Raw genomic sequence first — 12,287 nt, 5'->3', positions numbered from 1 at the left:
GAAGTATCCTGAAAAGCTCCATTTCCTTTCCTTTCCTCTTCCATCACAACAGTTTTGGCTATGGTCTAGAAAAAGCACTTAAATACAACAAGGAAATATGTAATACATGGGAACAACAGCCAATTAAAAAGAAAACAGAAGACACAGAAAAGGCTTATTTTGTCCTGTATTTTCCAGGTTCTTGATGAAAGCATTTACATTTTTAAAAACATTTCTGGTAAGTACTTTGGGAGATTCCACCACACTTGAAACTGGAAGTGCAACTTCCAAGCTTCGTGAACCAAGTCTAAGAAATACCTTAGGACTAAGTGAATTGTCAACAAGTAGAAAGTGTAAACACTAGAATACTTCAGTCAGAAAACATGAAAAGGTCTAAGAAGAACGCAATTTAAATGCATACACAACTTCCTCCAGGCCAGAACTATCAGATTTCTCAAACAGCAAGACTTGCATGAGTTCTTCACATTTGCTGCATGGATACAGTGAGTACAGTAACTATTTCATTTATGATAAGAATAAAAATCCAAATTCTGCTCATTATAACAGTGAAAAGGACAGCAAAAAAGCACTAAAATCATGGTAAGTGAGAATCAGTAACAGTATTGTCTTAACCATTCCACAGCCATAGTACTTGGGAAAAACCATAGGGGGACATCCCTAAGTGGAAAAGCACCGAACTCCACCAAACTCCTAAAGCAGGTAACACTTATAATAACCTGTTAAAAAAATCTCAGTTCCGAATATTTAAATAATGCAGCTGTTTCAACAGAATTTTGTAGCGACATTGACTCTAAACAGAGAAGAGGAAATTCCAGCTTGACAAGCTTGCATTAGTATTTGTGTGAATTAAGAGTAACTCAGAGAATCATGAAAAGCTGCTAAAGAATTTTAACATGACTAAGAACTTCCATTCACATACACTTAAATAACTATTCTTGCAATTTTCTGCTTAGAAAAGAGCATAAAATACCTGTCTTGTACCAATGATACCATTCATTTTAATTTTCATCAGTGAAAAAATTGAAACACACTTACATTTTTCCTTACTGTTGTTACTGTTATGTACAAAATCTCCATCAGGACGTACTGTAGGGAAATCATCTTCATCATCTTCTACCACTAGATTTGAGAGAGTGTATTATGGGAGTGAGAAAGCTTTTCTAGTTCTTTGGTGTGCATGAAAGAATTAAGAGCATCTTCATGGCTAGCTAGCACTTTTTCCTATAACAACAGTCATGAACCCTCCCTCCCTTTTGGGTTTTTTTTCTTTTTGACCCAAGACTACTACCAATGTAAAAGTCAGTTAACAGCAGAATCTAACATTGCTCAGCATTGAAGTTTAGCACTCAATTCTCTGGCAAGAGCGACATATTTTGGTGTTACAAGTAGGAGCCATGATACAGTAGCTATCTAATCTTCTACACTGGAAAGCTAAAAAAAAAAGTGGAATTGCACTTCTCCGGTGTTTTATTACTACCAAAAGTTTCACACTGCCAGAACAAACACAGAGATGAATATAAATGCCTCAGCAGAGTGCACAGATATGGTGACAAGCTGTACTCTGATATAAGCAATTCAGAGATATGTAGACATCCACACCGTAGTCTAGTATGGTCTCAAGTGTGCATGCAGTGCTCTATTTCCAGCCAATATGTCTCAGAAGCATTACTTAAGGCAGCACTTTTGACTTTTTCAAAACAGTGTATTGTTTCTATCAAAACTAATATCCCATTTGGTTTTCAAAATAACAGGTAAGAGACAGCAATAAACTGAATTCACGAGGGTTAGCAATTGGTATTCTATAAAAAACCACTTCTAAAAAGCATTGCTTTTGTACAGTTGACAGCTACAGGTTAACATCAAGCAGATTTTTACGCAAATCTGAATGCTAAAGTAAAAATAGTTAACTATATATAACATAAAACATAATGTTTATGCATTTATGCAAATGATTGGTCCTTTACTAAAGTAAATTTAAGATACATATTTTATTTATATGACATTAAATTTTACTGTAACTGTATCAAGCTGTTTCCTAGCTAAAAAGCTACATTCTGTGAAGGGAAGAGTTTTCAGTTACAGTGTTACCTTTATCCCTCTGGAGTTCATCTTTGGAAACTGCATCTGCACAAGCATCGAAGTATTTCTGTAAAGTATCAACTTGTCTACATAAAATGTCTCTAAAGGTTTCCATTTCTGCAAGCTTCTCACGTAAGCTATGGCCCTTCTGAAAACACAAAAGAAAAAAAGCCTGGAATGTTTCTACATACTCAACAATAGCTTGATTCATTAAAAATAAAATTTAATTAAAAAATATATTTCTGCTCCTATGAAGAGAAATTGAAGTACATTAAGGGCATTTTAGATACCAGCAATTATGAAATACTGTTAAATGTCGGAAGAAACCATATCCAAAGTATTTCTTATTCATTTTGTCACTGGTCTCAATGTTTCCTCTTGACTCTATCTGCTACTTCAGAGCACTCCACAAAAGCTTATTAAAAATGGGATCTTACATGCTACCAGCTTTATACATATTTGCCTGAAAGCAGTCAGCTCTAGTTTAAGATCTTTTTTCCGATTCTTATTCCCTTTTCTTGTGTTGTTCCTCTTCTGCTCTCCCAGAAGTACAGCACACCCAGTTCATATATTAAATATTCATATGGATGACACAAGGAAAGCCATAATTTGTCAACCAGTATTATATCATATTTATTAAGTATAGAATTAGTGTTTGTTTTCATTTGGAGCCCAGGATATTCTGGTGAGTAAACTAGAAAAAGTTAATGAACGCACACACAAGTTTCATTTTCTTGCCACAGAAGATGACACCACAGTTTAAAAGGGATGACTGCACAGAGGCACAAGAGAGCTTACTGTATCACCTGCTCACCATCATATGATGGACCACTGTTATTTAAACTAAATATTTTCCATTTTTTCTATAATTATGTGAATGAGTCTTCACATGTTACTTCTTTTCCAGTTGCACATTATTTATGCACAAATACTAGGAAAACTTTTTGCACCAACCTTGAATGAAGAGGTGGATGTTGCAGAGTATCCACTTGCTCCAGAGACAAGAGACACCATGGAGCCATGGCGTCGCAAACTTGACTCTGATCCATAGCCAGATTCAGTCTAAAAAGCAAACCACACAAAAAGCTTGAGGCCTTTGATAAAATAGAAATAATGAAAACAAGATTAACATCATTTTCTCTGAAACACACCCATTTGTTTTTTGCAGTAGAGGTTTAAATAACTCAAACTGTGCCTGCACCTAAGATGTTGATGCAGTATCTGTAAATTTATTATAAACTTATTTTTTATTATCAAATTGATTTGTAAAATAATTTGTTACCTACAATTAATTATGTGCCCCCGAAAGGACACAGCAATATATATTTAATGGTTAAAAAAAGGCAGAGTGTTTCATTATTTCGGTTTACGTAATTCCTAAGAAGTAGCTTTCACACAGCCTATTAAAAAACTTACATTACTCTACAATTAATTGGGGGATTAACATGGTTCAGCCCCAAGACAATCAGCTTCAGTCAATCCTTCCAATCACACAAGTAGTACCACTTTCTTTTTAAAAGCAACAAAATAGATATCAAGGAAAATCAGACTATTACTTCTATCAAGTTTTTTGATAGAAGTAAATTATTTTTTTACTGAGAACAAAGGTCTACATAAAACAAGGTAAGACACTAAAAGTAAGAGAGGATACAATAACAGTAATTAACTAAACAATGAAAAAAGAAAAACATCTCTTGATTAGAATAACATTTAAAAGATCTAAAAATAGAGCTTGACAAATTTCCTCACAAGTCAAACAGAAGTAGATACTGAGAAACTGGAGGAAAATAAATTTGTCTAAATCTTAATGTAAATGACATGTGCATGGCAAAGGAGATGAAAAAGCCTGATAGAGAATATAAACAATAAACAGATGGTTCAGAATAATACATGAAATACTGTTAGTAGATAAGTTTGATCAAGTAGACAGAGATAACTGTGAAGAACTTTTGACAGAAATAAATTCTGCAGTAGTACCAAAACTCAAATGGGGTGAGGAGAGGGGAGACAAAACAAATGGTATAGAACAAGAAGCAACAATAAAATTCCAGTTGTTGCACATTTTATGGAAAAACTGGAAGCTGTATAGGCTTTAGGAAGGCAGGAGAGCGTGGACAAGTTAAAAAGCAGAGAAAGGTACGTGTTAAAGTGTTGGTTAAGAATTTGGACAAAGTGGGACAAAGTATGTATGTCTGAGCTACAAGTAAGAGTTTAGGCATACAACTGCTTTGTTTCAAAATCATATAATAAGAATAAATCTGAAAAGAACATTTTACAAGAGACACCCAACACTTTGAAACATTTCTTTTAAAACTTCCTTTAACCACAAACACAAAAAGACTTCACTGTTTAATCAGTACCTTCAATATTTATTTAAGCATATACTACAGATCTTAAGATGATCCAATATGCTTTTACTATAGTGAGTTTGACAATGAAGATTCATTTAATTTTCTCTGTCAGCTGTACACACTAGGAAAGATGATAAAATTTCATTTCAATAGGATATGGCTTAAAGAGAAGATCAATTTTAAAATGAAGCCAAAATAGCAATCTCATTGAGGTCAGAGTATTTTAACTAAGGTTAGCAAGTGTTTTCTGATTTTCTCCAGTAAGTGAGAAAGACACACGTATGCCAGACCTTGTTTTAAAAGCTTAGGAAGTGAAATTTCTGGATTTCTTTATCTGAGATTTAGTCAAAGCCACACCTTAATAGTCCTACTTTAGAACTTCCAAGAATAGATGTAAACTTACAAGTAGAAAATCTGATGCTTTATATTCTACATCTGAATTAAATCCTTTTCTTCCAATATTATGCATACAGTCAATGCTCTGCTAATTTAGTTCACAAAATAAAAGCTGAAGGTGAAAGAAAAAAACCTCCAACCCTTCTTTCCATATCAATACATAAAGCTTGATTTTTTAAGGTACCTTTTCAGCAGCGTATTTATTTGTCTGTCATTTATGCTTGTGATTATTAATTCCACTAAACAATTTATCCACGCTACAGAATCATACACACAACAGCATACATGATTATATGGATACAGCTATCAGCTTGCAAAGTCTACCATAATAAATAAAAAGGTGCAACATAGGTAACTATTTGCTATTGAGAAGCAAATTCAGCAGGCATTAAGATCAGACTGAACAGTACACAATATGAATCGAAAGCATGTGCATTTACACACCATGTTCACAAAACTGTGTCAGACATTTATGTTCAAATAGCCAAGAGGAAAAAAAAGATTACATTGAGAACACTTACTACAAGAACCAGAAAATAAGTACTCATTTCTAACTGATACACAGACAAGCCATCCCGCTCACAGCAGACATATGCAGGCAGATGAACACAAACAAAGCAAGCATGAATCATGCAAAGCCCCACCATTCTACTACCGCAACATCTAAACGAGAGCAGGTCACTGCCGCATTTATGTCTTGCAAAGCAGATCATCATTAACTATTCACTGCAGAAATAATCAATTACATTGAGAAGAGGAATGCAGGCACAAATTTCTTCTGTTAATACAAATTTATTTTCCCAAGATAAAAATTGTCAAAGCAGGTAGAGTTCATATGATAGAAACCAACAGTCTCTGCTTGAAAACAAAATTACTTGTAGAAGTCATATCACTTCATACCATCAAGCACTAACACTAAATTGCCATACTCAGTAAAAAGATGCAGTTCTTTGAAATTTCATGCATACATCACAGCTTCAAAGCTACATTAAAACTGGCATTTGATAGTATTTGCAACACCTTCAGCTTTCTAAGGCAATGCACGTAATCCATTAATCCTTTTGTTACAACAGACAAGAGGAAAAAGCCACATGATCCAAAGCTTCATGTGATCCTTTAACTGGAGCAGATCAGCATATCAGCAACATCAGAAAAGCTGCTTTCAATAAAAAAAAAAATTCAATTAAAAAAGGTAAGTATTTGCAGAATCATATTGCAGATCTCTTGTTACTGCTCACACTGATCCTTAAGTGGAAAATAATACCCTTGAGCAAAGCACAGACTCACAGCAAAGTTCTCCCACTTAAAAAATCGAATGAAGCAAATTATTCTCACATCTTCAAGGAATTATTTTGATTATGTCTCAGTTTAGTGCCTGTGAAGCACTTCAGTGTAGGTTTGTCCAAGGCAGATATATTCAGTTAGCATTATAAATTATTTATTATTTTACATAACAAAAGCAGCAGGCAGCTCCTCCCTCTAAGGCATACAGCTCACCCTAGAAGATGATGAAACAGATATTAGGACACAGTGACTCTAATCTCATTCTCTACAGTACTTGTGAAAAATCCCACCAAACATCCAAGAGATCAAGCCACAATATCTTATGAAAAAACCCAGAATACATGAAAAAGTAATAACACAAAGGAGCTGGAAGGTACTATGAAAGGCTTGGTGGAAAATAAGCAGATAAGCTCTGTAAAATGACTATGTTCCAAAGGTCATGTTTAGACTAGCTGGAAGTGCTTCAGCAAGATGGGTTAGTTCTAGTATGAGCCAAGGCAGGGCTACCCTAGAAAATGACTGCAGACAGTAAGAACACAACAGACACTACAGGCAGGGCAGTACAGGATGCATTTCTGAGGACTGAAGTTAAAGATACAATTATCATGTGACTGTAGGTCTGATTTTTCAATTATTCTGAAGCTGCTGACAATGGAAATTTAAGGTTGCAAAACCAAGCTGGTAGTTAGCAGGAAGGCAGAGATAGAAATTCCACAATCCAGGTCAGAGTAGCTGGATGATGATCCCCTGCCCACAGCCCTCCCAAGCACAGTGCACATGACTACTTAAAAGGAAAGAGCTTCTAATATGACCTTTCTTGCAACTGCAAAAACAGGGAAAGACATTGTAGACATAACTTTCCTCCAGCAGTGATACATGTTGCAATTCTATAGTAAATACGCATATTATGTGTACAGAAGGAAATCCCAGGGATTCCAAGTTGAAAAATAAGTATAAAAATAAAATTCTTCACTGAGCAAAAGTACCAAAACCCAAGCTGACAATAACTGCAATGCTTAGTGGACTTAGTAATAAAACTAAAGCAGCTTGTACTGTTGGATCATGAGACTATAAGCAAGACTGGGAGAGGCTACACTCATTCCTCCCATGAATCTGGGCTGTCTGGAGAGGGACAGGTAAGGTCTGTATCATCATACAAAACTAATAAACTCCATTGTATTAGACACTGGCAGAAAAAGCACTGATATTTTGGCCTCAGCTCCCAATGCACTGAAGTAAGTATACTTACTATTTTTCATGCTTTGAAAGCTAGTGGGAATAGTTACAGGTTTTAAAGAATTAATTAATTCCATTACATATTGTCTGATCTTGGTTTAAGGCTAGCCCTTGTGCAACTGTGCCTTTAAAAATAGGAACAGTTCTGATCCCAACTGAAAGCACTAGTCACATTATTCTTTTTAGCAGTTATACAAAATTGCGTAATAGTTATATTAAATATTATTACATCATCAGGATGTGTAAAATTCAAAAGGGAGTGTTGCCAGGGTTAATGCATAAGTGCCAGCTAAGGCAGATGAGCCAGGAGGCAGTAGGAAAGCTGCTGCAGGCGTCCGAGCAACGGCTCTCCCATGGAGCATCCACTAGGTGGAGGGAAAGCCCGTGCCTTGCAGGCACTGAGCACACAGGGATACAACCCAGCCCGTCTCAACAGCGGGACACAGCAAGGAGGACTAAGCCACACACCGTGTCACAGTTAACAGGCATTTAGGCAATCTTACCTATCCTTCAAAACGGCAGGGAAGGAATGATTGCTTCTTCCTCCAATTGTTGCTTTAGGTTTATTTTTTAACCTAAGGTAGTTAAGTATTACATTAATATTGCCTCTGTAGAACTAGAAAAACACATCCACCATCTGTATTATGGTGAAGAATCTTGCGCTAAAGACCATAATGGAATTTTGAAAGAGCATGGTTAAACAGCAATGGAGGAAAAGGTACTTGTTGCAAGCCTGAGCCTGTTTTGGATATGGACTTGAGAGGCTTACACTTTGCTTAATCAGAATAAACATTTTATTAACAAGAAACCCTAGGATTCAAAGTACACGTGCAGGCAAGGTTCTTACTTGCACTAGAAGAAATGGAGTATAAAAAGCTTTACAGCAACACAGAACACATATATCAACAGATAAATATGCTTAGTTTCTTGTCAATAAGAAGAAAAACTGCCAAAGCAAATGCTCCTGCAAAACCCTTGCAAAACCCTTTGCTCCATAAAGTCCCTTGTTCACCTAGTGCAATTAGCACCTGTCACTACTAAACTCAGATGGTTTTTTTTCCCCCTCCACTCAATCCTTAAAATTCATTTAGCCATCAGAATAGAAATATCTATCAAGTGGCTGGCATACCCCTGAGTATGAAATATACTCCAAGCTTTGGAGGACAAAAAAAGTTGGAATTGTCAAATTCCATAATATATTTGACTTAGAATTCAAGGAAAACTATCTTACACCCATGAGAATACGTGAGAACACAGGCTGTTTAAACTGCAATCTCCTAACAGTAATTTGGGAAAAAACCGGGACAAAGAAAGGTTTACTTTTAATACACTGCTTGTTTTGCATCTCAAGCCCTATTAAATCTAACACAATTTTCTTCATATTCAAAACCTATTACCTATTCTTATTTCCTTCTTGCTGTAGACCTTATCAGCTCTCAACACCTACTTCCGTCAAAAACAACAGAGGCTCACTGTACCTCTTATACACTTGAACAAAAAAGTTATATGAAATAAGGGACTCCAAGACACACAACTTTTTGTTATGTTCCTGATATAGCTTCAGATTCCTGAAATTGATCAGGGTTGAAAATTCATAAAAACCTTTGACTTCTATTAAGTCAAAACCATGTTTGTTTAAAAACAAAGCCCAGTCTGGTTTGCAAGCTCCTCATGCATCAGCATTCTGCCGTCAGTAGAAGCTTTACATGCTTTTCTAATCATACATCAATTGGACAACGTAAAGATTCCGTATGTTAAGCACAAACTATCTGGGCAATAATCCTGTCCAACGGTAATTTTCCTTTTAAACAAAAGATGAACATATTAGATATAAAGTATCAGAGTTCTGAAGGCATAATTCTCTACAGACAAACTCAACTGTTCTGCATGATAGGCAGAAAAAAATCAGAATTATTAAGGTTGGAAAAGACTCCCAAGATGATCAAGTCCAACCTTTGACCTAACACCACCATGCCAACTAGACCGTTACACTAAGTGCCACATCCAGACTTTTACTGAATGCCTCCAGGGATGGTGGCTCCGTTACTTTCCTGGGCAGCCCATTCCAATACCTGACCACCCTTCCAGTGAAAAAATTCTTCCTGATGTCCAACCTGCAGAACCTTCCTACTCTCCAGCAGATCAACACTCCCACCCAGGTTGTCACCGGCAAACTGAGTGAGGGTGTCCTTGATCCCCTCATCCAGATCATCCATAACAATATGAAACAGAACTGGCTGCAATGCTGAGCCCTGGTTAACAGCAGTGGTGACCGGCCACCAGCTGGGTGTAACTCCATCCACCACCACACTCTGGTCTTGACCACCCTGACAGTTTTTTACCCAGTGAACAATGCACCTGTCCAAGCCATAGGCTGCCAGTTTCTCCAGGATAATGCTATGAGAAATGGTGTCAAAGGCTTCAGTGAAGTCTAGATAGACAACATCCACAGTCTTTCCCTTAGACACTAAGCAGGCGACTCTATCATAAGAGGAGATCAGGCTGGTTGGGCAGGATCTGCCTTTCACAAATCCATGCTGGCTGGGCCTGATGCCCTGGCTGTCCTGTGTGTGCCAGTCATCACACTCAAGACACTCTGTTCTATGACCTTCCCCAGTACTGAGGTCACCAAGGTCAGGCTGACAGGCCGTAGTTCCCCAGATCCTCATTTTGACCCTTCCTGAAGGTGGGCACCACATTTTCAAACTTAGAGTAATCTGAGACATCCCTGGTTAACTAGAATTGATGATAAGTGATGCAGAGTGGCTTGGAAAGCTTTTTCATCAGCTCACTCAGTCCCCTTGGGCAAATCTCATTTGGCCCCATAGACTTGTGAGTGTCTTAAGTGACACGGGAGGCCACATCCTCCTGAGTTACAGGAAATCTATTCTGATCCGCATTCCTGGTTCAGCAGCTTGGGGGCTGCTTGCCCTGAAAATATTTGATCTTTCTGTTAAAGACTGAGACAAAGAAAGCATTAAGTACCTCATCCTTTTCCTCATCCTTGGTGACAGTGTTCCCCATCCTCATATCCAATAGAGGATGCAGATTTTCCTTGGTCCTCCTTTTTTTGTTAATGTATTTGTAAAAACATCTGATCTTGTACAGCAGTGACCAGACTGAGTTCTAGCTAAGCTTTTCCCCTTCTAATTAACATTTTTCTCTATGGGACTTACCAACATCCTTGTACTCTTCCTGAGGTGCCTGCCCCAACTTACATAGGAAGTAACTTACATAGGAAACTTACTTGCAAGATCTTAAGTCAAATGAAGGTGGTGAAGGGTCTGGAGCACAAGTCTGAAGAGTGGCTGAGGGAGTTGGGGTAGCTCAATCTGGATAAAAGGAGGCTCAGAGAAGACGTTATCACTCTCTACAGCTATCTGAAAGGAGGCTGTAGTGAGATGGGTGTCAGTCTCTTATTCCAAGTAGCAAGTGACAGGACAAGCAGAAATGGCTGCCAAGTTGCAGCAGGGGAAATTTAGTTTAGACATTATGAAATTTTTTTCATGGAAAGGGTTGTAAAGCACTGGAACATACTGCTCAGGGAAGTGGTGGAGTCAACACACCTGAAAGTGTAAAAAAATGTGTGGATATGGCACTTGAGGACATAGTTTAGTGATGAACATGGTGGTGGTGCTGGGTTCACAACTGAATGTGGAAATATTAAAGGTCTTTTTCAATCTTAGCAATTCTATGAAACACTTGATACACAATGGCTGTGAAGTTACACGAAAACAGGTTTTTTACAAAGAATAGCACGACATGATTCTATAATTCCCATTTTAGTTTATGGGTTAAGAACAAGTCTAACATGACATAAAACAAAATGCTAAAGGGATAAATTATCTGAATACATTCAATGTTTAGACGTAAGACCTAGCCTCAGATAAAGAACGGCAAAGATATGCATATAAAGCAGATCCCACATCAAAAAACTTCATAAACAAACTTAGATTATGCTAAGAGTTTTGTATATTTCATGCAAAAGGCACATTTGGATATCTAAAAGGATAAAAATTCAGGTAATTTCCAAAACCTTGGTGAATCACCAGTTCAAAACATGAGAGTATGTCCTCCTGTCACAAGGTTTCACAGTCTCTGTGGTCAGGACTGGGAAAATTAAGTTGTCATAAACTCATATTACTTTTGTGTCAGTACCAGTTCATCTGTTTAACCGCCCCAAATCAGTGTCGTGTGTGACCACTAGAGGGAAATAGCGAAAAGGAAACAGATACGGCTGGAGGTTACTATTGGTCAAAGACCAACAGTAACCCTTACCCTGTTTCTGCTTCAGTCCCTGGACGTGGAAACCTCCTTTTCATGGTAGACAATTAAAACCAGACCAGTTTTACCTTTAGCCTTTATAATTACATTTGAGACACACTGCTTAGTGAAGATAAAGTTTTCCACACAGTATGCAAGTAGTAACAATGACATTTAGTACTGAATGGATGACAGCAAATTAGAAATTGTAATAGAGATTAAAGAAATTATTCTGAAGTTCTATTCTATTCACACTTCTCAGCCAGTTCAAAACAGTGAACCAACTAAGAACACATTCATTTTCAGTTAAGATTGTCCAAAGACATAGTACAAATCAATCTAACAAATGTTCTGGCTCAGATTTTTTAGAACTTCATCTAACAAGAAGTAGTTGGGCTCCATACAATTTAACTTTAAAAAAAATTTAATATTTGACACGGAGAAAATTGGGCATATCTGTCTCAAGCACCATGTCCAAGTAGAAGACTTTCCTTTACATTCAGCTGTTCTCGCATTAGTCTACAAACACACAGCTCGTCATGAAAAGTAGTTTTACATACCAGCCAGAAGAACAGGCACAGGATTTCTTCATATACACGTTATACATTAAGTAGGCCCTCACCAAACTGGTTTTCCCTGTACGTATGCACACTTCGGGAGGCATCAGAAGAAACAAAC

The 12,287-nt window shown here is 37.2% G+C and overlaps 1 protein-coding gene across 5 annotated transcripts in view; it reads right to left on the bottom strand.

Annotated features, from left to right (window-relative positions):
- Window positions 1-12,287, bottom strand: part of CERT1 (ceramide transporter 1) — a 78,376-nt gene that overhangs the window by 25,128 nt on the left and 40,961 nt on the right. For all 5 annotated transcript variants that reach the window (XR_014227294.1, XM_082302154.1, XM_082302156.1 and 2 more), the window contains 3 exons: window positions 3,034-3,141; window positions 2,089-2,227; window positions 1,036-1,119 (listed from right to left, as the gene is read on the bottom strand). Coding sequence is in view for 4 of the 5 variants with exons in the window: in XM_082302154.1 (XP_082158280.1) it covers window positions 1,036-1,119; window positions 2,089-2,227; window positions 3,034-3,141 (331 nt within the window). In the remaining variant the exon portion in view is untranslated. The remainder of the gene's footprint in view (window positions 1-1,035; window positions 1,120-2,088; window positions 2,228-3,033; window positions 3,142-12,287) is intronic.

The sequence above is a fragment of the Coloeus monedula genome (genome assembly GCF_965178545.1).
Source record: "Coloeus monedula genome assembly, chromosome: Z".
Taxonomy (NCBI): domain Eukaryota; kingdom Metazoa; phylum Chordata; class Aves; order Passeriformes; family Corvidae; genus Coloeus; species Coloeus monedula.
This window is presented reverse-complemented; position numbering and strand designations above follow the sequence as displayed.